The 27936-nt window shown below is 41.2% G+C and overlaps 1 protein-coding gene and 1 pseudogene across 1 annotated transcript in view; one reads left to right on the top strand and one right to left on the bottom strand.

Moving 5' to 3' along the window:
* The window catches only part of LOC126298888 (rho GTPase-activating protein 45-like), a 610977-nt gene that overhangs the window by 198142 nt on the left and 384899 nt on the right, over positions 1–27936 (bottom strand). Inside the window, exons 4-5 of the mRNA XM_049990422.1 lie at positions 6315–6396; positions 6108–6183 (exon numbers count right to left, since the gene is read on the bottom strand). Of these exons, the coding sequence (XP_049846379.1) occupies positions 6108–6183; positions 6315–6396 (158 nt within the window). The remainder of the gene's footprint in view (positions 1–6107; positions 6184–6314; positions 6397–27936) is intronic.
* LOC126299635 (5S ribosomal RNA) lies at positions 22337–22454 on the top strand (annotated as a pseudogene).

Here is a 27936-nt window from a genome sequence, read left to right as displayed (position 1 = left end):
CGTTCTAAGCAAAGAAGGGAAAGCAGAAAAGTGGAAGGAGTATATAGAGGGTCTGTACAAGGGGGATGTACGTGAGGACAATATTATGGAAATATGAACAAGAATATGTAGATGAAGAAGAAATGGGAGATATGATACTGCGTGAAGAGTTTGACAGAGCACTGAAAGACCTAAGCCGAAACAAGGCCCCGGGAGTAGACATTCCATTAGAACTACTGGTAGCCTTGGGAGAGCCAGTCCTGACAACACTCTACCCTCTGGTGAGTAAAATGTATGAGACAGGCGAAATACCCTCAGAAATCAAGAAGAAAATAATTCCTATCCCAAAGGAAGTAGGGGTTGACAGATGTGAAAATTACCGAACTATCAGTTTAATAAGTCACACCTGCAAAATACTAACGGGAATTCTTTACAGACGAATGGAAAAACTGGTAGAAACCGACCTCGTGGAAGATCAGTCTGGATTTCGTAGAAATATTGGAACATGTGAGGCAATACTGACCCTACGACTTATCTCAGAAGCTAGATTAAGAAAAGGCAAACCTACGTTCATGGCATTTGTAGACTTAGAGAAAGCTTTCGACAATGTTGACTGGAATACTCTCTTTCAAATTCGGAAGGTGGCAATGGTAAAATACAGGGACCGAGAGGCTATTTACAATTTGTACAGAAGCCAGATGGCAGTTGTAAGAGTCGATGGGCATGAAAGGGAAGCAGTGGTTGAGAAGGGAGTGAGACAGGGTTGTAGCCTCCCTCCCATGTTATTCAATCTGTATATTGAGCAAGCAGTAAAGGAACCAAAAGAAAAATTCGGTGTAGGTATTAAAATCCATGGAGAAGAAATAAAAAATTTGAGATTCGCCGATGACATCGTAATTCTGTCAGAGACAGAAAAGTACTTGAAAGAGCAGTTGAATGGAATGGACAGTGACTTGAAAGGACGGTATAAGATGAACGTCAAGAAAAGCAAATCGAGGATAATGAAATGTAGTCGAATTAAGTCGGCTGATGCTGAGGGAATTAGATTAGGAAATGACACTTAAAGTAGTGAAGGAGTTTTGCTATTTGGGGAGCAAAATAACTGATTATGGTCGAAGTAGAGAGGATATAAAATGTAGACTGGCAATGGCAAGGAAAGTGTTTCTTAAGAAGAGAAATTTGTTAACATCGAGTATAGATTTGAGTGTCAGGAAGTCGTTTCTGAAAGTATTTGTATGGAGTGTAGCCATGTACGGAAGCGAAAGATGGACGAAAAATAGTTTGGACAAGAAGAGAATAGAAGCTTTCGAAATGTGGTGCTACAGAAGAATGCTGAAGATCAGATGGGTAGATCACATAACTAATGAGGAGGTATTGAATAGAATAGGGGAGAAGAGGAGTTTGTGTCACAACGTGACTAGAAGAGGAGATCGGTTGGTAGGACATATTCTGAGGCATCAAGGATCACCAATTTAGTATTGGAGGGCAGCGTGGAGGGTAAAAATCGTAGAGGGAGACCAAGAGATGAATACACTAAGCAGATTAAGAAGGATGTAGGCAGCAGTACGTACTGGGAGATCAAGCAGCTTGCACAGGGTAGGATAGAATGGAGAGCTGCATCAAACCTGTCTCAGGACTGAAGACCACAACAACAACCACAAATATGTAGGTAGTACGGATAAAATACAGACTGTTTTTATAGACAGTCGAAAGACATGAAAGGGAAACCATTTTTCAGAAGGGAGTGAGAGAGCGTTGTAGGCTCTACCGTATGTTACTCCATCCCTAAAACAAGCAAGCAATAATCTTTTATTGCTTGCTTGGGAACGAAAAATTTAGGAAAGGAACTGAAGTTCACGGAGAAGAAATAAAAACTTTGACGTTTGGTGATGTGATAGTAATTCTGTCAGTTACAGCAAATTACTTGGGAGAGCAGTTGAATAGAATGGATAGTATGGTGAGCAACAACAGAAATAAAACAGAAGTAATGGAATGTTCTCGAATTTACGTGGGATATGGATACACTAAAAGTAGTCTATGGGTTCCGCTATTTGGTCAGCAAAATCAATAACGACGGCCGAAGTAGAAAGGCTATAAAATGCTGTCTGGTAATAACGAGAAAAGCGCTTGCGGAAAAGATAAATTTACTAAAATTGAATTTAAATTTTAGTGTAAGGAATTCTTTTCTGGAGGCATCTGTGCAAAGTGTAACTTTGTACGGAAGTGAAACGTGGACAATAAGTGGTTAGTCGAGAACAGAACAGATTCACCACTGTGAAAAACCTCTATTATCTATGCTGGCTGAGTAGCTTGAAGGACCCGACAGGTCGACTGACAAGATGAACATTGTGGCTGCAACAGCACAGTGGTATACAAAATCTGACACAACACAAGGACTGCCTATCAACGATTCTTTTGCAGAATACAGCATCAGATATGAAATCTGTCATCACTGCATTGAACAGCATCGCTGCTGAACAGAAGAAAGATCCAGCACTGATGAAAGCCACAGAAACCTTGAAGAATAAGGAACTGATCGAAGGAGAATTTCGATTAATAAACATAATATTGTATAAGGAACTACGATATAATTTGGAGGGGGGAGGGATGGTTCGTGATCATTCCAGCTTATCTAGGGCCAGCCATCTTGAAGTATTTCCGCACTCTGGGATGTGGTTACCTTGGATTTATGAAGACTGTAGACAGAATCTGACAAAAGTATCATTGGTCAGGTCTCTATTGATCCATTAGATAGTATTTCAGCAACGATAACGAATGCCAACAATGGAGGAATGTGCTAAAATTACTTCCAGGACATTTTGTGGAAATTCCGCCTACCAGAGTGTCATTCCATTGAAATGGAGTATACCTCTGGCAGAGATTCCTAAGGCCAGCAAAAGGGAATCGATTGATAATAGTCTCAAATTGCTACATCGCCTGCTAAGCCTTCATTAAAGGTATGTCAATTGTCAAAACTGTGGAAATATGTTCCTTGTAAGATACATCATTCTGAGGCACAGAGCACTCCATATGATGACTTTTCATGGTGGGAGTCAATCACTGGCTGGTAGAGACACACCTACCTCCGTCCAGAGGAGGAGGTCGACGATGGGAGGTTCAAGGAAACTGAAGACCCATTCGACGATTGCAAAGTTTCGTGGGAGGAGCTACCTACGCTGCTCAGGGTGTAACAATGCGGCCAGAACACAAGAATGCACTAATACCGCCATACAGAGGAGCATTGATAATATTTAGATCCAGAGTGCGATAGTGGACACCAATGAGGACCTAAACAGTAGATTGATGTTTCCCCAGGATAGGAAGTAAAACTGTGAGCTGTTACGCATGCAGTGTGACATAGTGGTCAACGTCCATGTTGGGCTTGCTTCGGGTCATCAGTTCAAACCCATCCACCTGCTAATGTTATTCAGTATTTATCATTTCTGGAAGGTTCTCAAAATATGCTGCTTCGCTATGTACTGGAATGTTCGATGTCTGTATAATAGCTGCATTCTCGATTGACTACGTCAAATATTTTCTCCCAATACATTGGTGTTAATAACAAACATGCTTTCAGTGCTAAGTGTTGTACTTGGCTGATGACAATGCCTTCGGATTTAATCTTGATTATGATTTCGACATGACATTTTACTCTGTTGGCACCTAGTTACAACAATGTTTTATTAATCTTGGGACGCTCGTGTCTGATTTAGTAACTGTCATTGATTTTCATAGGGGCTGGATGTGTTGGAAACCAGGTTTCTGAATTTTTTTTAAATTGCTTCATTACATAATGGGCAAAAATTTCATAACTCTTTAGCCTCATCTACTTACAGTAAGATCTTGTAACTGTTCATAGACACGATTATAGGGATGATGCAAGCAACATTGAAACAACTGAAAAATGGATATTGCTGATGCTGGCAACCTCGATTTAGCCCTATCTTGTCTTACTTATCTAATGGAGGATATATCGGGTCGTGCTATCCAGAAGAACTTACGAACGTCTAACAAAATCCATGCGGTTAGGCGTCAAGAGTGATCACTGGAATCCCTCTGCTGGGTCCTCTCACTTAACACAATGTACGATCATTGTAGATAGCCTACAATGACCGCACATTGTGTTAAGCACTTATCAGCATGTGATATAACTGCAACAGTGGGAACCGTTTCATTAAAATGTCTAATCTTCAATCTAAATAATATGTTCGCAGGAGAGCTTCTGTGAAGTTTGGAAAGTAGGAGGCGAGGTACTGGCGGAATTAAGGCTGTGAGGACGGGGCGTGATTCGTGCTTGGGTAGCCCAGTTGGTAGAGCGTTTGCCCGCGAAAGGCAGGGGTCCCGAGTTCGAGTCTCGGTCCGGCATACAGTTTTAATCTGCCAGGAAGTTTCGTTGAATAATGTTATTGATCGAAGTGTTTACTATCAACCTATGATATTATGGCTGCAAGAAATTTATTTTCAGTAATCCGAAGGGTGATACTTTCAATTTCTTTAAGCACAAAATTTGCGCGTAGAAATTGACATTATCTCAGCATAGCACTCATTTCTGCTGATAAATTCCTGACTCATTTGCTACTAATCACTCCTAATATATTTACAATTTGATTAATAAATATTTCTCAGAAGTTTCATCACCTGACTACAATTATTAGATTTTTCTCAACATTACTAACGTATATTCAGAGTATAAACTATTCTTAGAACATGGTAACATAAGGTTATTTATTGGACAGTTTCTACAAATTGGTTTTGTCAAATGAAGAGTCCAAAATCCTGGTGACATTATATTAATATACCGGCAGATATCAGCAGTAATAAATCTATAAGGGCGTCTCATTGCTAAGCTCAGTTGTTAAGAATATTCGCCACATAAGTCAATGTTCGGTCATGGAGTTCCGATGTGGCAGATAGTTTTAATCTACCTGAAAGTTTCAAATCAGTGCATTCTCCATCGCAGAGTGAAAAATCGATTGCACATGTATTGACCCTCTTTAGAAGAGTAATTTACCAATTACTCAAACAAATGACCAGAAATCTGCTTTACTAGTTTTGCTTAAAAATAAACACAATGAAAGTGATTAAGACATATTATAAGCTTTTACAAGATATTCCATTCGTGCGTAAAAAGTTACTGATTCTGATGTTAAAATGCCAGTGGCTGACATTTTCGAGGTAGGAACTTGTCACACACATAAAATAGGCAAACACATAAAACTCATCTAAGAAATTTGTGCAGAGGTCTAAGAATACGATTCAAGATTAGTCAGTCTTTAAATAAGTGTCATTTCTTAAGTAAAAGAAATTGAAGGAATTATCTTAGTTCTCTGGTGGAGGACCTCAATTTTTTTATTGCTTGGAGTTAAAACAACACAGGATTGCATCGTCTGGAAATAGATGAAGGGGGCTGGTCAGATTGTCACTTAAATTATTTACATAGCTGAAAAAATGCTATGTAATACTAAATATTTCTGAAGGATGAAATGCGCTGTAAGGTCTTTGAAAAGTCGATACAGTATACAGGTTGACTCTTACACTGACGATTACAGCAACCAGCCACTTTTTGCAATGCTATTTGTTTTGGTTGTAAGGCACCACGACCCGAAGGAAGTTTCTTCGAGTGGGGAAACGAAACCTGAATTGTAATGTAAAACGTGAAGTAGCCGTCTGAAGATGAACCTATCGGTTCAGAACTTAAAGGGCACTGTTTTAATAAATAAATGGCACTACAAAATAAAAAATGGCTGGTTGCTGTAATCTTCTGTGTAAGAGTCAATCTATATTTTGTACACAGCCACGGACTCAAAATGTCAGATTTTGACAAAATAGCAAAGTCGATACAGACTGAATATGAAGAAATTTGGAATGAAAGTCATTATAATCGTTCTTATCGACATTATTATTTCTTTGAAGTCACATATTATAGTGTCTGTGTGGTACTGCGAAAGCACTTCTCTCACTGAATCCTCACAAGGAAAGCACGAAACATTTCATTTAAGTTATAGATTACAAAGTACGTATTACGGTACTATGCGAAATTGTGTTTGAAAGCAGCTACACATGCTCATACATAACACCAGTGCAACTACAGTAGTGAAAACAGTGACATGTTCCACAGACTACCGTACCTTTGCTCTGCTGAGACTCCGATTTGCAGGTGAGGCACCTGGAGCATCCAGGTCACCCATTAGATATTCGGAAACCCTGTAACGTAGCATCAGCTTTAGGCTTCTTCAACACCAACTTACAACATCAAAATATAAAATTTAGGATTATTATATTTTCGAATCTATAGCGGTAAGCAAAGCAGTGATTTATTCATCACTTTTACATACCGACTGCTGAATGCTAGGGCCAACTGATCAATGCACTCGAAGAATTCTTTGGGCTCTGAGTTGTTACTTTCGAAGTCAAAACCTGCAGAGACAGAAAAAGATGCTTAGAGTAACATCTGTAGTAATAGTAATAATAAAACGGTAATTATTATCTCTATTCTACAGCTATACTGCTAATGAAACGGTAAAACTGTGATGCACATCTGTCTGTTTCAACACAGCTATCTCCAAAACTGCTGGAATAATTTTCATGGGGGTCTTCATAGGTAACTTTAGTGTAGTTTGGGGCAACATATAGCCTTTATTTCATCAAACTAAAAGAAAGAAAAAATATATCCTAATTTAAAGTTTTATTTAAAATCGTCTACGCAGCTTAGTATTTTGGACATTTAATCATCATGGCTTAGTACACCAAAGGGCCATAGATGGTGCTGCTAGTTACGTAGGAAACTAAAAACCAGCAGATTAACTCAGTGACTGACGTGTTTTCAGAAGTTTACGTCAGTGACAGAATTAAGTAGTACAATATTGTCTTTATGAATACGAACTACCATTGAATTTACTTGGCTAGGATATACAAGCTATTGATTTCACTTTATGTACTAAGTGAACTACCTAGTATGCGAATAAGTGTCAAAAAATCGATTTCTGATATTTCTGTCTTGAAAAATTCTCTATAGTTTTCTGAACAAGAGAAAGTGTACCGATAAAATCCCCAAAATTACAGGAATTTAAAAGTGTATGCCATATGACGACACCTCCACGTCACACTGACAGCTATGTTAGAAATAGAAGATTCTTAATGAATTTTTAGTTTCTAATCTCTTAGTGACACAAGATTACACGCAGTAAGTCTCAAAAGCCAAATGAAAGTTTTAATAACTGTGTATGAAAACTGTAACGGGACATCCTCCTCTAGCCGTACTTTTCCTCGACAGTAGTTGTCGATACCAGTATTGTTTTTCGAATTTTGGACTGGTTATTATTATCTCAGTCGCTTTGCTGCAAACTTTCATATAATTGTATACCAGAATGCTACATTTAAATCTAAAATTTATGAAAAGGAATTACTTAATAAAAAATTTATTTTCTAAGTTATAATCGATGATTACTAGTTCATTTTTTTTAGAAATATTTGAAGTTACGAATTATTTTTACACTTAAAATTTCTATTATTACGCAATCCTGTACTGTTTACTATGTTTATTTCTGGATTCATTTATGAAATAATAATACAAATTAATAATGTAACGAAAAATAGTAGGAAATCTTTTGTTCAGAAAAAATCTTCATAAAAGACTTCGCTTATTAATTACTTGGAGTGGGTATTATTTAATGTGGATGACTGATGGAAGAAGGAAGAAGGAAGGAGGAGGAGGGGGAGATTAGAGAACGGATACCCACACTGTTCTGGTAGGACCAAATACATTGAAAATAGGTGCGCTGGATGCTCTACTATATTTCAGTGGTGGTACATTGTCAAACTTTAAGGTTATGAAATTGATGGGAATGCCTGGTGGGCTAAATATGCAAAGAACTTTAACTGCCGTTATCAGCAGGACAGTCTTCAAAGGCAGAGAAATCCGTGCTAGAAGCCACGAAAGAAGCAAGGATAAGAAGGAAATGTCCAAACAAGAAAAGCGAGGGAGAGCAAGGTGAGTATGAGTATGGACTTAGGATGCGTTAGTGTTATTCAGAGTAAGTAGAAAAAATGGCTCTGAGCGCTATGGGACTTAACTTCTGAGGTCATCAGTCCCCTAGAACTTAGAACTACTTAAACCTAACTGACCTAAGGACATCACACACATCCATGCCCGAGGCAGGATTCGAACCTGCGACCGTAGCGGTCACGCGGTTCCAGACAGTGGCGCCTAGAGCCGCTCGGCCACTCCGGCCGGCAGAGTAAGTAGAGAATCGAGATTTAACTTTAACTTGAATTTCCCAGAAGTCCAATTTTTTAATGTTCTGGCACACACTGGTTGAAAACTATTGAAGATAGAGAGCTAAAATTTTGTGTACTGTCTTGGAACATTCTAAACTAAAGTGCCGACAACTCTTATGACTTATATTTGAAAACTAAAGATTTTTTAAAGCAAAACTAAGAGTTCATTATTAAAATTTTATCATCCTTAAAAAGTTTCTTGACCATAATTTATGACAACATCTTTTTGAAGGTCTACTTTAACATAATAGTGTAAGAAACTTCCAGGCAAAAAACAAGCTCGTACTTTGTCTTTATTTTGAGATATATTTACCTATGCTGTACACAAATAATTAATATGCTTTATTTCACGCGCAACAAAAGATGCAATACAGAAAAAAAAGTGTAAAACTAAAACCTGTGGCTCTTAGCTCACATTGTTCCGTTATATCGGTTAAAAGATAAGCAGTACAAGGCTTACAACTCTCATTTTTTGAAGTACATTATGTACAAAACTGACAAATTTTTCAAGAGTTCTCCCTGGGTTCACGAACCAGACCCTTAAAAACTTAACGAGATTGCTTTACTACTTTTAATAGGTTTTATTTATAATCTTTGCTGGGAAAACTAATTTATAATTTTTTTGTGATTTGGATGCCTATTCATAACATTTTGAATTCATTTTGTTTGTGAATAAGAAGGCTTAGAGAACAGTAAAGTCTTTCTGAATAGCTAAAAGACTGAGGGCTCGCTTCTGTGTTTGTGGAACAAACAAGCTTTTCGCTCATGTCCCCAATAATACTACTTTGCGCCTATCTTATGAAGCAACTTTATAAGTCGGAAATATACTCTGCATGCATGAAGTCTGGGGCACAGCTATAATTAAGTACCCGGAAAGCGTCCAGTTTCTCAAGTGTTGTACAGGACGGGTGGTGAACGGTGGAATGGTGGTGACTACGAAACAAGAGCAGTGGCGACACGATTGTAAATTTTTTGAGTGGGACAGACAATGTTGATAATGAATTAATTCACAAACTCATTCACATTATTGTACCCAATCTAATTATTGTAAGACATTAAGATTGTAACAGTACGTATCAGGCTCCTGGCGTGCAGTTGTAAACTAACAAAATCATAATAGAGGAGCGGTTCAGGAAGGATCTACGTGTTCAGAAGTATCTAAAACGAGTACTCGAATTGTTTCAAAGTATGATTTACTAGTTGACAATCGCTGCAAATGCAAACTGAATATATTCATTACAAGAATCACAAGCACATTTCTAGGCACATAGTGCAAAACAAGTGCAGTCATGAGATACGTTGGGAAATGCAAGGCTTTCAGCGTACATTGTAAGCGCTTTGTCCGACATTGTGTGGGAAAAAATCCTAGGGATACAGCGTATCGTTGAACTTGGCTACTGAGATTTCAATTTTAATACAAAGAATGCTTTAGGTGTGGCACTGGAAAGAAGTTTGAGGAAATAGTTGAGGCATTTAGCACTTTCCGCTGGTATGTTTTTGATTATAGGAACTATATAACACAGTCACAGGCAAATTGATGGAGCATGCTTTTGCATTGACCTTCATCAAGTGGCACACCGATGTTCTAACACTAATTTAAAAAGGTGCAGCTATCTCGTCCAGTTCTTCTAAAGCTGATGCGCCTCATACAATGCCTCGGGAACTGCTGAAATATATGATGTGAACAAGGTCTACGCCGCTGAGTACAGATTTTGTGTCTTACACGAAACACCCCGAGTAATATTTCCACTGGAATGAAGATTACACTTAAATTCGAGTAGTTAATAATGATCGCATATAAGCTGAGCGTGCTAGGATCCTCGGTGGAAATCATACCGCCATTCATCTCGAGTGCTCTTGAGAAAGTTTTAAAAATCAAAACCAAGACCAAGACCACTGGACCACCAAAATCGCGAGATATGAACCCAGACGTGTTTCCATTATCATGAAATCTACATCTCTTTCCGTCATGCAGTCTTAGCCAATGGGAAGATGAAAATTGCTAGTTAGTAGATATAACTAAGAATTAATTATCTGTAAGGCCCTAAGGATAGGACCTGAGACTCTATTTTTATGTATTCTGTTTCATATAAAACCTTCAGTAACTGTCAGAAGACCTCAGAAGTGGAATCGACTTTTTGAAACCATCTAAAGGTCAACGCAGGTTAAGGTCCTAGGTATCACACACGTATGAAGCCATTGCCCCTGATGGGCCCTCGATTGCGAGTAATCGATGAAAGCAATTTCAAAATTCCGCATGGTCTCTCCAGCTTTGAAAAAGTATTGTAATACAGGCAGGTTACGCTGCGTAATGGTTAAGGTACAGTCTACACATGGTAAAGGTTGTGACTCCGGATCTCATCAGGTGATCTGAAATTTTTAATTTTTAAATATTTATTGAAATGACTTTGATCATTATTTTTGTTCATTTAATTGTAATTTCCTTTATTTCTGTTCCTTTGACACGTCGTTTAAATCACTATATAAACTTTTTCATTTGCTCTCATTTTTCTTCATAACACTTTTTCCACTTAGAACCTTCATTCACGTTATTTTCATTATTTCTCTGTATTAGCTTCGATTTAATTTCTTCCGTTTTTTCATCCTCGGTTTTTCTAATTTAGTTTCAATCTCATTTCACTTTAATCCTTTCTTTTGTTTAATATTTCATCTGCGTTATTTAGTCCATAGTACGATTCGAATTTCTGTTTCAATTATATGTATGAAGATTACCATTAAAAAAATTACAGCTTTTAACGAAAAACACATTTTCGACACCATTTCATAGTCAATATAAATAGATTATTTCGTCTTAAGTTCTTTTAACAGATAGGGTGGCATTTTCAAATGTTTAAATGTTACGATATATAAGTAATAAGCGTTAGATTCGCCCGCACAAAGATTCCATGTCGAAAGAGAATTACAGGAAGAAAAAATGGGAGCAGTTGAAAAGCTTATACGATGGGTAATATGATGAGACAAAGAAATACAACTAAATACTAGAGTTAAACCAATTAACTCAATAAAAATAATGATCAAACTCATTACGATATAGACTTAAGAATAAAAAATGTCAAACCACCAAACGACTCAAACCCACAACCCTTTTCATGTGTGGACCGTACCTTAACCATTACGCTATCCAGGCAATCTAATTGTGAGGATCAACGCTTGTTTAAATCTGTAGAGCAACATGCGAAATTCCGAACTTGTTTTTCGTTGATTACCAGCAAACGAGGACCCACCATGGTTAAATGGGTGTTCGGTGTAATAGTTGGGTCTTTAACCTACATCACAGCATAGATGGTTTCAAAAAGTCGTTTCCACCACAGGGGATCTCTCCTTGTACCAAGAGAAAATTACCTGGCTGGTATGACACCCGCAAACATAAACAGTCACTTTGCTCTGCTTGCATTGGTGAGGACAAAGAATCACAGTCGGTCAAAATACGTGTGAGAATAGACTTACACATAGGCTTGCCATTACTTCATTCGAATTGCTAAATATTTCAGTGCTTTTCTTCTCATCTGAGGTACACTTCTCTCCTCACAAATCCTTCTACAAAGAAGCTCCTCATAATATCTTTGTCCACCAATGTTCCTTCCTTGATACCTGTCCACACCCGCGCTTTTATTAACACAAAGACAGTCTTTATGTCCTGTTACAAATGCTTTGGTGTGAGCAAAAGATGAGGGTCATTGCCCAAAAGTTGCTGACATCAGCATCATCATTCACAGAATTCTGACGTCACCGCACGTGGACAATTGCAGTAAGACTACATCATCGCTCCAGGAATCCTGACATAATCACATCTGGACAACTGCAAGAAATCCTTGTCACTGCCTACAACACCATGCCCCACTCGTCACACAGTTCATTTGCGTGCGGTGAAGTTTTACCGCCACCACTGATTGTTGCGGGGAAGCTGTGAGCTGATAGGGCCTACAGTTCTGTCGCCTTGAGACTAGCTTGCATGTATTTAGCATAAAAGTTTGACGACTTAGTGCACTGCCGAGAGTTACAGTCGCTGGCCGATGTGGCCAAGCGGTTAACGGTGCTTCAGTCTGGAACCGCGCGACCGCTACGGTCGCAGGTTCAAATCCTGCCTCGGGCATGGAGGTGTGTGATGTCCTTAGTTTAGATAGGTTTAAGTAGTTCTAAGTTCTAGGGGACTAATGACCTCAGATATTAAGTCCCATAGTGCTCAGAGCCATTTGAACCATTTTGAAGAGTTTGTCATTGTTATTGTAACTAATATGTATGATATTTGTAAACGCATAACACTGGCACACAAGGTCAGTTCCCCATCCCACAAGCAATTAAAATTTTTATAATTAGATTGCGTGAGTGTCGTCATTTCTTTGCTGTCTGTGGGTACATCTAGTCTCATGCGTTCAATTGACGAATCGCTTCCGCTGAGGCAAAAGATTTTAACTAATCTATTTGCTATAGACGTCTATCACATCTTTCTGCATAAAGAATGGAAAGGCCTGGTAATGGAGATGCATGTGACTGTAGGCAAATGGAAAACTGTTCACCTAATTATGGCAATGCAGCACAATGGCAGGAAGATGCATTACCCGACCTGGTCCACTAACACACCATGTTGCATTTGCTCGAATTGTATATCCGTCTTGAAATGTCCACCCACACTGCCACCATATAAAAAGTAGTAACAAGTTGTGCAGTGACAGATAACAGCAATGCATTTCCTGAATGGACCATCGATGCAGTTGCTGGAGAGACCTAGCAATAAGTATAATTCCATCTGTTATTATCATTATTATATATGTATGATGTTGTACTTATGCTTTTGTCTTTATTACAGCGCAAGCAGAGCTACAAGCGGACCAGGAGATGGAATTTTTTCTCAAGTCACAAGAGCAACAACAGTCTGCATCGCAGTGGGATATGGTGGTGCTCCACACAATACAGCAGCAGAAGCAATAATCTGCAAGTGGGCGTGGCAGTGAGGGGGAATATTGTACTCTACAGAACAAGCGGTAGTGAAACTGTCGCTTTGTAAATACACTATGTGGTCAAACTTATCCGGCCACCTGGATGAAAATGACTTAAAAGTTCGTGGCGCCCTCCATCGGTAATGCTGGAATTCAATATGGGGCCGCACGGGGTAGCCGCGCCGTCTCAGGCGTCTTGTCACGGCCCGCGCGGCTCCCTCCGTCGGAGGTTCGAGTCCTCCCTCGGACACGGGTGTGTGTGTTGTTCTTAGCTTCAGTTACGTTAGTAGGGACCGATGACCTCAGCAGTTAGGACCCATAAGACCTTACCACAAATTTCCAATTTTTAATATGGTGTTGGCCCACCCTTAGCCTTGATGACATCTTCCACTCTCCCAGGCATACATTCAATCGGGTTCTGGAAGGTTTCTTGGGGAATAGCAGCCATTCTTCACGGAGTGCTGCACTGAGGAGAGGTATCGATGTCAGTCGGTGAGGCTTGGCACGAAGTCGTGGTTTCAAAACATCCCAAAGGTGTTCTATAGGATTCAGGTCAGGACTCGGTGCAGGCCAGTCCATTAAAGAGACGTTACTGTCGTTTAACCACTCCGCCACAGGCCGTTCATTATGAACAGGTGCTCGATCGTGTTGAAAGATGCAATCGTCATCCTCGAATTGCTCTTCAACAGTAGGAAACAAGAAGGTGCTTATAACATGAATGTAGGCCTGTGCTGTGATCTTGCGACGCAAAACAACAAGTGGTACAACGCCCATCCATGACAAACACGATCACACCATAACACCACCACCTCCGAATGGTACTGTTCGCACTACACACACTGGCAGATGACTTTCACCGGGCATTCGCCATACTCACACGCTGCCATTGGATCGCCACATTATATACCGTGATTCGTCACTCCACACAACGTTTTCCTACTGTTCAGTCGTCCACTGTTTACGCTCCTTACACCAAGCGAGGCGTCGTTTGGCATTTACTGGCGTGATGTGTGGCTCATGAGTAGCCGCTCGACCATGAAATCCAAGTTTTCTCACATCCCGCCTAACTGTCAGAGCACTTGCAGCGGATTCTGATGCAGTTTGGAATTCCTGTGTGATGGTCTGGATAGATGTCTGCCTTTTACACATTACGACCCTCTTCAACTGTCGGGGGACCCTGTCAGTCAACAGACGAGGTCGGCCTGTACGCTTTTGTACTGTACGTGTCCCTTCACGTTTCCACTTCACTATCACATCGCACGCAGTATACCTAGGGATGTTTAGAACTGTTGGAAACCTCGCGTACAGACATATGACCCAAGTGACAGACAATCACCCGACCACGTTCAAAGTCCGTTTGTTCCGCGGAGAGCCCCATTCTGCTCTCTCACGATGTCTAATGGTTACTGAGGTCGCTAATATGAAGTACCTGGCAATACGTGGGAGCACAATGCGCCTAATATGAAAAAAGTATTTTTTTAAGGGTTGTCCGGATACTTTTGATCATATAGTGTAAATATGTGGTACAAAAATAGATTTTTACTTTCATACAAAGCAATCAATAACATCACACATACTTGCAATTTATAAAGTGTCAAAAGCTAAACTGTCTGTAAGTATGGGAGAGCCTTGCTGATGACGGTAGTACACTCCTGGAAATTGAAATAAGAACACCGTGAATTCATTGTCCCAGGAAGGGGAAACTTTATTGACACATTCCTGGGGTCAGATACATCACATGATCACACTGACAGAACCACAGGCACATAGACACAGGCAACAGAGCATGCACAATGTCGGCACTAGTACAGTGTATTTTCCACTTTCCGCAGCAATGCAGGCTGCTATTCTCCCATGGAGACGATCGTAGAGATGCTGGATGTAGTCCTGTGGAACGGCTTGCCATGCCATTTCCACCTGGCGCCTCAGTTGGACCAGCGTTCGTGCTGGACGTGCAGACCGCATGAGACGACGCTTCATCCAGTCCCAAACATGCTCAATGGGGGACAGATCCGGAGATCTTGCTGGCCAGGGTAGTTGACTTACACCTTCTAGAGCACGTTGGGTGGCAAGGGATACATGCGGACGTGCATTGTCCTGTTGGAACAGCAAGTTCCCTTGCCGGTCTAGGAATGGTAGAACGATGGGTTCCATGACGGTTTGGATTTACCGTGCACTATTCAGTGTCCCCTCGACGATCACCAGAGGTCTACGGCCAGTGTAGGAGATCGCTCCCCACACCATGATGCCGGGTGTTGGCTCTGTGTGCCTCGGTCGTATGCAGTCCTGATTGTGGCGCTCACCTGCACGGCGCCAAACACGCATACGACCATCATTGGCACCAAGACAGAAGCGACTCTCATCGCTGAAGACGACACGTCTCCATTCGTCCCTCCATTCACGCCTGTCGCGACAACACTGGAGGCGGGCTGCACGATGTTGGGGCGTGAGCGGAAGACGGCCTAACGGTGTGCGGGACCGTAGCCCAGCTTCATGGAGACGGTTGCGAATGGTCCTCGCCGATACCCCAGGAGCAACAGTGTCCCTAATTTGCTGGGAAGTGGCGGTGCGGTCCCCTACGGCACTGCGTAGGATCCTACGGTCTTGGCGTGCATCCGTGCGTCGCTGCGGTCCGGTCCCAGGTCGACGGACACGTGCACCTTCCGCCGACCACTGGCGACAACATCGATGTACTGTGGAGACCTCACGCCCCACGTGTTGAGCAATTCGGCGGTACGTCCACCCGGCCTCCCGCATGCCCACTATACGCCCTCGCTCAAAGTCCGTCAACTGCACATACGGTTCACTTCCACGCTGTCGCGGCATGCTACCAGTGTTAAAGACTGCGATGGAGCTCCGTATGCCACGGCAAACTGGCTGACACTGACGGCGGCGGTGCACAAATGCTGCGCAGCTAGCGCCATTCGACGACCAACACCGCGGTTCCTGATGTGTCCGCTATGCCATGCGTGTGATCATTGCTTGTACATCCCTCTCGCAGTGTCCGGAGAAAGTATAGTGGGTCTGACACACCAGTATCAATGTGTTCTTTTTTCCATTTCCAGTAGTGTATATTAGGTGGATGTAGGGTGTTTTCACTGATAGTTATGACTAATGTTGGGGACACTGCAAAATGCTTGTGATGTTATAATAATAATAATAATAACAACAATAACTTTAATTGCCATGCCAACATAGTACCGAGTAGACGTCATGCACTGCACGCTGTGTGAATGAACTGCCTTACACTTTGACTCTGAGGTGACGATGTATACATGGTTAATTAGTTCCAGAATATCTATGATACACCAGTTTCGCGAATTAATGACTATTCAAACACCCTTCAGTAGTCTTAGCATGTAATATAATGTGGCAATGAGCATCATAGTTCTGCATTTGGACTCAAGGTTATAATAAACTTAATCATTTTAATGATGATGAACTGGTAGGAGATGTTAGTCAAATACTTTTTTGAAAAATTCGTGAATAGTATATAGGGTGTCCCAGAAATGTTGCGACAGACGTCGACGGGTAGTAGAGGATGTCTTGAGGAACAGATCGGCCACAGGAACTTGTGTCGAAAACCGTCATCCATCGACGCTACATAGCGTCGAAGATATAGGGGGCTATGCCTGTGTTAGCCGACCACTTTGGCAGTAAGCGTTACTTTGTATGCTGATGGACCGCAGGCAGAACGGTTTGCAATGCTGACTAATTGTCACGACCACCAGTGGAGAAAATGGAGCTAGCTGCTGCGTAGAGAGGCTTTTTATCTTATGAAGGGAATGCAATGCTCTGCTGCCTCAGTGCATGACGGCTTTGGACACGAGTTTCTATAAGCAGATCATTTCTCACCTCGAACCTTCCCAAATCACTAGTGTTTTTCGGTATACAGAAGAAAAATAATTCTAGATGGAAACCCAAGTCTGAAACCGTCATTCACCATGGCGAAAGAGCATCATACTCATAGGAGACAAGGCATTTCTACACAGCAGCTAGATCCCTCTTGCCGGCCGGTGTGGCCGAGCAGTTCTAGGCGCTTCAGTCTGAAACCGCGTGACCGCTACGGTCGCAGGTTCGAATCCTGCCTCGGGCATGGATGTGTGTGATGTCCTTAGATTAGTTAGGTTTAAGTAGTTCTAAGTTCCAGGGGACTGATGACAGATGTTAAGTCCCATAGTGGTCAGAGCCATTTGAACTATTTTTAGATCCATCTTCTCCACTGGCGATCGTAGCAATCGGTCGTGATCAGTGAATAGCAAACAACAATAAGAGATTTTCAGCCACTGATCCGTCAGCGTCCAAAGTCATGTTTCCTGCTGAAGGGGTGGCCTAGTGGCAGATTTCGGCGGCTACAAGGTGTGCCCTCTGTAGCGTCAATGTATTGATGATGATGATGAAGTCCCATACTCCATGACGGAGCGTAGGGGAACGATGCGGGAGACCCGCACCGCCATACTAGTGGAGGTGGTTTGCCATTGCCTTCCTCCTACCGTAATGGGGATGAATGATGATGATGATGAAGACGACACAACGACACCCAATCATCTCGAGGCAGGAAAAATCCCTGACCCCACCGGGAATCGACCCTGGACCCCGTGCTCGGGAAGCAAGGACGCTACCGCGAGACCACGAGCAGCGGACATCAATGTATTACATTTCTGGAAATGAGTTCCTATCCTCAATTTGTTCCTCAAACACCCTTTACAACCACTCGAAGCTTGCAGCAACATTTCTGCGACATCCTATATACAGACAGCAATCGATAAATAGTTCATCCATTGTGACACAATCTTCAAATGTAAAAATGCCGAGATGTATGTCAACATTCCCTCCCGTGATGCAGTATAAGTATTAGTACTCATAGCGATGTATAATAATGTAGGCGAAACACAAATATGCCTAATAATTCTTTTTGGTCCCTTTCAGGCCAAGTGAAGTCTTTGCTGCAGCAGCTACCTGACGTGAAATTAATGCTGTTTAGTCTAACCTCTAGTTTAAAACTCAGTGACTATAAGTGTGTCAGTGTAAATATATAGAACCAGAAGTTCTACCCGATTGTGCTATTCAATACACCTCAATTTAGTGACATCAAAGTAGTATTGTTCATAGACGATTTCGAATATTTAATGAGTCAGTGCAGTGCAATACAACATGACAGAGTGTTAACTAAGTTGGCAGTAGTATTTGTATCGATTATATGAGACGTTGTGGGTAATCTGCTGCAGTTAGCTTGCTAAACTCTACACATATCAGAAGAAATCATATCTCAACTCTACGACTCATGTTGTTCATCGTTGTGGGCGGAAATACACGAATCAAGTTTGCCGAACTTAGGCACAGATCTACAATCTCATTTAAGTTTGGTTACATATCCAGATATGCGTAAGACTTTGTAAATAAAAAAAGCTAAGTGCTACATGGGTGTTATTTATTCCTGTTTCAAACACATATGTACTAATGTAAATGAGCGGTTGTCACCATGACCGAGTAGACGAAACAACATTGTTACAAGGATCTTGTAGTGAGCAACTGGTCGTGCTCTGATACCGGTAACCTGCAGAAGAAGAGGAATGGATCAGTACTTCCTGACAAAATATGTGCTTTCATTGTCAGGCTACCTGATGGTGGAAAGACTAATCTTTTCCTGTCACTGTTAACATACACTGAGTGGATTCGCTTCTAGCACGTATGTATACATTTTCAAAAGGCATACTTCATGTCAGAGGTCAATTATTGCAGGAAATTTGGAATGGCATCGTACTGATAACATGCAAGACAATCGGAAAAAGCAGCTGTGTTCTACCACCTGACAAAGGAAAACCGAACAGTGTATTCACCTTTTATGACATTTTTATGACATTTTATGATATTTTTTCCTCCATCATATTACAGCCGATATCTTTTATTTGAGACGGACAAAATCAGGGATTCCAAAGCGGCTGCTAAGCGATAGTGCGTACCTATTAGTGCCTTCAAGCAGGACGGCAAAAATTTAAAACGTATTTACCAAGCGTATGTAGGAACCGACATGACGTTCAAACAGTTTGTTAGCAAATGCGCTGATTACTGGAATCATGTGATATATGGCTACTTTGTTATTGATAAAGTGATGAAATTGAATGACGGTCGATATAAACGAAACCTTCGGCAGTTTCTTCATAAAAGATAGTGAACCAATATGCAATTGCAACAGTATACTCTAGATTCTGGACAAATTTGCTCATGTTTTGAACGTTTGTTCCGAGAGTGCAAAACACATGCGTCAACATGTTCCTAGAAGAATCGAGGCAACCAACGCAAAAATAAAGGAACCGGAAAATATCGAAGAGCCAGTAGCTAGAAAAAATGAGATGTGCAAGGATAAACTTGAAGAAGTGAATGCAATAATACTGAATGTGCTTAGATTGATCCAGACATTACCTAAGGAAGTAGCATCATCTCACCACCAATAGTCTCAGAATATATAAAAGTTACATGCCATGACAAAACTAACTTAGTGTGCAAAATATTGTCGACCACAAAGCATAAAGTTATTGAAGTGTTGTATTTTATTTTATGGAAATTACGATTCTTCAAATTAGGGCACCTGCGATAAGATCATCATCAGAAACGCTTAAACCAGTAACTGAAAGTCGGAAAAGACTTTCTCACACTATGGACGCAGTGGAAAAGAAGAAGAAGAAGAAGAAAAGAAACAGGGAGGAAGAAGGATTTACTACCGTTTTCATTAACTGCCACAGTGATAGTGAGTTAGACAGAACAATGTGGGGGCAGCAGGAAGATACCGTATACGTTAGGTAATCACACTATATGTTTAACGAAAAATGCAGTAGAAGTTGGGAGTAACGAATTTCACCTGGTCTGTTAGAGCTAGTATCCCTAAAAATTTCAAGCGTCAAGAAATATCGCCCGAGCGAAATAGAAGCCTATGGTGAAATATGCATGTGTAACTAATGTTCACAGGAAAAGCAACACCACATAAGGATGAAAGAAAGGAACAAGCAGTAACGAATGCAGGAATATAATTAATCCCACATTAGGATCTGAACTATCTACCTCTGGAGTATATATATAAAAGAAGAAAAAATACACACCATGAAGAGATTATCCGAACTGAGTGACATCCGTAAATCTGATGTGCATGTACAAATAAACAAACGATAACAATTTTAGAAAAATTGGATGATTTGTTCAAGAGATAGAGCTTCGCAAACTAAGCCAATCAATAATGTGTTGGTCCACCTCTGGCCCTTACGCAAACAGTTATTCAGTTTGGCACTGATTAATATATTTGTTGGATGTCTTTCGTAGGGATATCATGAAAAAATTCTGTTCCACTGGCATGCTGGATTGTTGAAAACCTGATCTGGTTATTTGGCCCTACCGATAGTGCTCTATGCGTTCACAACTTCGGAGAGATCTGGCGACCTTGCTGGCCAACATAGGGTTTGGAAAACATGAAGAGCAGCAGTTGAAACTCTCGTTGTGTGTGGGCATGCATTATCTTGCTGAAATGTATGCCCAGTTGCCTTGCCCTGAAGTGCAACAAGATCCGACATAGAATTTCGTCAAGATACTGCAGTGCTGTAAAGGTACAGTGGATAAAAACCAAAGGATTCTTGTTAGGAAAACAAACGTCACCCCAAACTGTCACTCATGGCCGTCAGTCCGTGTGGCGGGCGACAGGCAGATCGATTCCCCACCTCCGTCTAGGTCGTCTCCAGACGCTTCTGCACTGGTCATTGCAGTACAGTTCGAAGTGGGACACTACACCAGACAATAAGATTCCAGGCCAAAAACGTGCCTGGAGCCGTCTCGGACAGCGGAAGTATACCAACATAGTTTTCGAGCATTATATGGCCCGACAACCTGCTGTTTCTCTACATAGCAAAGCCCCTTTGGTTGTCATCCGGAGAACCTTACAGCACGGCAGTTTGTCAATGATATTCTATGTCTTGTTTTATTGTCTCTCGTAGTAAGAGATCCTGGGCTTACATCTCAGCAAGATAATGCCCACATGCACACACAAAGAGTTTCTACTGATTGTGTTCATGCTTGCCAAACCATACCTTCGTCACCAAGATCTCCAGACTCTCCCCATATGAGAACTTTTGGAGCAGTATGGACAGGGCCCTCCAATTAACTCACGATTTTCATTAACTAAAGCAGCAATTGGAAACAATTTGGCTTGATATCCCTCTAGGAAATCCTACAACTTTATCAATCAATGCCAAGTTGAATAACTGCTTGCATAAGGACGAGAGGTGTACCAACATTTTGTTGATTTGCTCAGTTTGTGAATCTCTTTGTCTTGAGTAAATCATTCAATTTTTCTTAAATTGTAGTTATGTGCTTGGTTGTACATCAGTGTCACATCTTCCAATATCGCCGGCCGGGGTGGCCGAGCGGTTCTAGGCGCTACAGTCTGGAACCGCGCGGCAGCTACGGTCGCACGTTCGAATCCTGCCTCGGGAATGGATGTGTGTGACGTCCTTAGGTTAGTTAGGTTTAGGTAGTTCTAAGTTCTAGGGGACTGATGACCTCCAAAGTTAAGTCCCATAGTGCTCAGAGCCATTTGAACCTTCCAATATCCATCCCATTCAGATAACTCCTTCGGGGTGCAGTGTTTTTTGTTCATTAGAGTATATTATGATGACACGAACGAAACTATAGAGCAGTTATGACTACTCACCACATCAGCTGCCGCAACGAATACAGATCACACGTACAAAAGCATATCAATCGCGTCAGCTTGTCAAGAAAGATATATGAAGTAATATTTATGGAGACAATTGGTCATGAGGTCGACAGGCAAGTATGTAAGATATTCCCAAGCAGATATGTCATAATGCGCAGACTGGATGATTTATAGCAGTCTGATCTCATAGACACATGAGAATAATGATGATTAAAAAAAGGTATCAGGCACATTTAATGATCATAGAATCGTATTCCCAATTTGCATGATCTGCCTGTGAAGGTGAGTATGAGGAAGGATGTTGCGCAGACACTGAACAACTGCTGCAGACTGGAATGAATAAGTGAGCCGACAACCTCAAAAACCGACCATGGATGTGAATTTTGTAACATGAATTCAAAGTGGTAGTGGGAGGATATATGCCAATGGCCTTGCCGCAGTGGTAACACCGGTTCCCGTCAGATCACCGAAGTTAAGTGTTGTCGGGCTGGGCAAGCACTTGGATGGGTGACCATCCGGTCTGCCAAGCGCTGTTGGCCAGGGGGTGCTCTCAGCCCTTGTGAGGCACAGTCTATGACTGCAGCGCCTTAGACCGTTCGGGTAGAAAGCTAGTATTGCTGAACAGTCGAACAGAATGCCATATTTATCCTTTAGGACTTACAAATTGCTAGATATTCTATCAAAAATTGTTGGTGACTGTAATGGATCTACTCATCATAAAATTAATATGAAACTCTTGATGTCTATGATAATGGTCTTCTTAATATAGTATACAGTCCTCTTACGATTGTGGATCCACACAAGCAGAAGGTCTACATGTCTGATTAAGTGCTTATTTCGAAGTAAAAGATTGTGTTTGAGAAGTCTTACTTGCCAGATTTGGCCGGTGGAAATATGTATAGTTTCCAAAGTGCTGCGCACAGTCCTGTTGTGAAGAAACTGCAGTTGCTACACAGGGGAATTACAGAAGAACTCTGAACCAGATATGTTTCTCATAGAGCAGGTTATAAGACGCTGAGGGAGCAAGGCATTAGTGAAACTCCTCGGCTTCCCATTAAAGCACAACAGCTGGATGAATGCTTACAATTTGCTATACAATAGGAGACACAAATCTCAAACTCAGTCATGTTTTCCGAATATCTAGCTGTAATGTTGCAAAGCGATATAAAATGGAATGAGTATGAGAGAATTGTGGGAGAGAAGACGAATAATCAAATCTGGTTTGTGGAAAGACTTTTGGGAATGTGTGATTGATCTGTATGGGAGATCATATACAGGGTGTTACAAAAAGGTACGGCCAAACTTTCAGGAAACATTCCTCACACACAAATAAAGAAAAGATGTTATGTGGACATGTGACCGGAAACGCTTAATTTCCATGTTAGAGCTCATTTTAGTTTCTTCCACCTACGCTCAATGGAGCACGTTATCATGATTTCATACGGGATACTCTACCTGTGCTGCTAGAACATGTGCCTTTAGAAGTACGACACAACATGTCGTTCATGCACCATGGAGCTCCTGCACATTTCAGTCGAAGTGTTCGTACGCTTCTCAACAACAGATTCGGTGACCGATGGATTGGTAGAGGCGGACCAATTCCATGGCCTCCACGCTCTCCTGACCTCAACCCTGATTTATGGGGGCATTTGAAAGCTCTTGTCTACGCAACCCCGGTACCAAATGTAGAGACTGTACTGTGGACGGCTGTGATACAACACGCCATTCTCCAGGGCTGCATCAGCGCATCAGGGATTCCATGGGACGGAGGGTGGATGCATGTATCCTCGCTAACGGAGGACATTTTGAACATTTCCTGTAACAAAGTGTTTGAAGTCACGCTGGTACGTTCTGTTGCTGTGTGTTTCCATTCCATGATGAATGGAAAGTAAGGGTTTCCGGACACATTTCCACATAACGTTTTTTCTTTCTTTGTGTGTGAGGAATGTTTCCAGAAAGTTTGGCCGTACCTTTTTGTAACACCCTGTATAGGACGCTTGTGCTACTTCTTCTTTAGTACTGCTCCAGGTCAGATTAACGGAAGACATCGAAACAATTCAGGGAAGAGCTGCTAGGTTTGTTTGTGGTAGGTTCGAACAACGCGCAAGTATTATGAAGATGCAAATACGGTTCTCGGGTTTGCCGCCGGATCGTATTGTGGTATTCGCACTGCAACTGCTCGATATCATCAGATGGTGGTAGCTGCTGATGCCACTGCAGAAAGGCGCGACTCATAATAATTGCGCGGCGTCGTCGAAATTTATCATGCCGGAAGCAGGCAATACGCGTGCGCGGGAAGACGCACGTAGTTGGAGGAAAGCGGCGCTCCTGGTGCCCCCTACTGGGGGCCGCGGAGGGCCCATCCGTTCGTGCGTTATGGCCTATGGGCAATGGCTGTGCTGCTAGACCCTCCTGCGGTTAAAGGCTGAACTAAATCTCAGTAGCGTGTTGCGTCACGTGATGAATCGGAAGTTCTTGTTTTCCCTTTTTTCATTTAATGGCAGCCAGTGCAGGATTCCAGGCGGCGCTCAGTTGAAAGCTTGCATCCCTGTTGATAAGATGGTCCGCCGTACGGATACGTATGGCCTCCTTAACAACACAGTCCCAGAAAGATGACCTCTTTAATATTATTATTATTATGTTCTGCCAAGCATCTACGGAAAATTCAGTAAAAGTTAGAGAAGAATTAAAGGCACACACGTGCAAATTTGTCCATAGTCTACAGTAAGTAGAGAACATTGTGTATTGGTACAGTGCCTTTTATGTAGAAACTCCTGGTAGTTTCATTTCTATCGGCCGTCATTCATTTTACACAGACATTGCTGAAGGTCCTTAGCACTAGATAACATTTTTCAAAAATTCATTATGCAACTTTATTCATTTGTATTGTACCTTGAACAGAGGTCTATTATGGGGCTAAACACGTCAGATGCGACTGTGGAAACCTGTCTAAGGTAGAAGTTACTCTATGAACGGATCGAGTCTCGCAGTATATTAGCTATAACGAACCAGGCGTTCTTCCAAATTCCTTATTCGCCACATGTATTTTATTCTCGGTTAAACTTATGTGGTGATTACCTGAAATATATGATGTCTTCCTGCTGAATCCACGTGTTCTGTGTCACACACTATAATGTGACGATGAATGACATCAGGAATACACTTCTTCTTCCTTTCCACCTCCATCCATATTGTGTGAGAACCTTCTTACAGTTTCAGTTACTAGTTTACGTGTTTCCGAGAGAGACTGATTTCCCTGAAAATGCCCTAATTTTAACAATCGTGATTTTTGTTGAATAGCTTTCTGCACTTTAGTAACTTTACACTTGGTTGTCGTCATGATTTTGTCATGGGATACAACTTATATTTACTCTGAGACAACTGGTGGCGATAGGATGCAACTCTCTTAGATATTGTCTGCATAAAACGAAGTGCATCAATTGGTATTACATTGACTACTTCAGTTCTGTCAATCTGTGTATCATCTCTTCTAGCTACTGCCTCGATAAGAGTTTCTACTTCCATCACTCTTGCACTGACTGTCTCTATTTTACTATAAATGTATAGATGCAGGTGTTTTGCGCCCTCGGCCCATGTCTGTAACACACGTGCAAATTTGTCAAATAGTCTACAGTAAGTAGAAAACATTGTGTATTGGTACAGTGCCTTTTAAGTAGAAACTCCTGGTAGTTTCATTCCTATCGGCCGTCATTCATTTTACACATTTTTTCAACAATCAGAAAGGTGTACTGCGTGCGATTGCAGCAATCAGAACATACGTTAACAGATTCATTACACACCATGTCAGTTCCTACATGTACGTCGTAAATGGTTTTAAATTTGTATGTCGTGGTCGAATATGAAAATAAGACCCGCATTTTCCATTTCAAACTGCTCTGGAAGACTGGAATATGTGTGGCTCAAATGAAAGACATCGGTTTTCATACGATGGTTGAAACAAAAATATTTACTCACTGTATCCTGATTTTCCACTGCGATGTCATAAAATGTGAATACAATGTTTGGTTTCCCTTTCTTAGTCGATGGAATATCACTGCTTTTGCTAGTGTCTGGTAGATTATCTCCTTCATACTATGTCATATCTCCTGTAATAGTTAATATTTGGGTTGAAACAGGGTTTTTGAAAATATATATACACGTTCGAAGATAATGCCTACAGGATGTGTTAACAGTAACAAAATTAGATTAGCCCTGCCTGCATTCTCATAGTCTGACACCCAAAGGACCTATGTTATCAATATGTAGCGAGCCATTCCTCTTCTTCTCCAGGTTTCCGGTATCTTTGGAGGACCAATAGCTCACTACAAAATCCTTGTGGAAAAGTTTGTTTCGTACACTCGGTCATTGCGACGTTTGCTCTCTTACATTAGCATATACAGGTCAGATAGAGGAATAAATGACACTTACAGTTCTTAAACCTGTTTTTTATTTATAAACTTTTACATAAAGCTCGGTTGGCAAAGAAACTTATATGATATTGTAGCTCTGAACCAATATCTGGCAAAGTTTATTCACGCCTTTCCTCATTCACTGATGCACAGCATGAATTGTAGAGTTGAGCGGTGGTTTATTCTAGTGAGGGGAGACTTTGTAGATTGCTCCACAACATCCGATAGACTCAGTTGATATATGGCTGCCACCTTAGTCGACACTCTAGCTCATTTCGTATTGCATAGGCTGTGTACATTAGAATTTTAAATGTCTGCTACTGTAGATGCGTGCACTTCATTGACTCATCACACAATAGAGGCCCTTCATTTATGGGTAATATTAGTTTGCTATCATTAAATGGAGGGTTTTCGAATTCCGCAACTGACTAGAACTCTCGATTAGATGTCATACTGACAGACTTCCAGGCACTGCTGTTTAAGCTGTAGAACAGACTGAACAGCATTATTTACACGTCAGATGGCTACTGCGAAACGACTTCACCTCACCTGCACGGAAAAAAGGGAGCAAGCTATTAGTTGTGCATATTTGTTTTTCGTCCACGTTATTATTCGTTGCCATCAGCGCTAATAATTACACAGCATGGCGTTAGGGAATTTTGACATCTCTACTCTACGACGGTTCTCTCACAAGAGGGTGAACTATTTATTGATCACATTCAACATATACCATTCGCGACTTTTTTAACGATGACACTGACTTCTTCTGCCAGTTCATCGTCATCAAAGTTGACGGCACTATAGCATCATTGAATACAGTCATTAATTTGTAACACTGGTGTGTCATGGATATTATAGAGGCGATTACCCAAGCATACATTGCAAAAGTTCCTGTTATAGACACGAATTGCTAAAGATTTTTTAACAGGAAACTATGCAATTATGTGAATGTTGCAGATTCCAAGAATTTTTTTGAGTCAGGGAAGTATTCTAAACGTTACCAATATGTTATGACAAGCTGAGTACTAAATATCATACCACAAGCATGCAGCAATAGCTTCAGTGACACAAAGTGTAAGGCAATGCATTTACAGAACGAGCAGTATATAGCATCTGCTCGGCGATACATTTTTAGACATCTAAAGCAATTGTTGTTATTATTGTTACATCATCACAAATATGGTGCCGTGTCTCTCGCATTAGACATATCTGTCAATGAAAACTCCCTACATTAGTCCTATTTGTCAATGAACACTCCCTACATTAATGTGTTGTGATACCATCATCAGTGCTACACTCCCATTCTTAGAGACAGTTCAACCGTTAACACTTTATAAACGACAAGTGTGTGTGTGTGTGTGTGTGTGTGTGTGTGTGTGTGTGTGTGTGTGTGTGTGTGTGTGTGGTTTTGTGCGTGTGCGTTGTTATTTATCGACTGGGTTCTAAATAAAAGGCAAGTTCCTTGAAGATCATATTTATTTACAATGCGACAGTTTTACAACACGTTAGATGAATTCGCAATTGCGGATAATGACTACCATCAGCTGTAGAATGGAATGACGACAATGAAAATTTGTGCCGGACCGGGACTCGAACCCGGATCTCCTGCTTA

Source organism: Schistocerca gregaria, chromosome X (assembly GCF_023897955.1).
Source record: "Schistocerca gregaria isolate iqSchGreg1 chromosome X, iqSchGreg1.2, whole genome shotgun sequence".
NCBI lineage: Eukaryota > Metazoa > Arthropoda > Insecta > Orthoptera > Acrididae > Schistocerca > Schistocerca gregaria.
The sequence above is the reverse complement of the archived record's forward strand: the minus strand, read 5'-3'. Positions and strand labels throughout refer to the sequence as shown.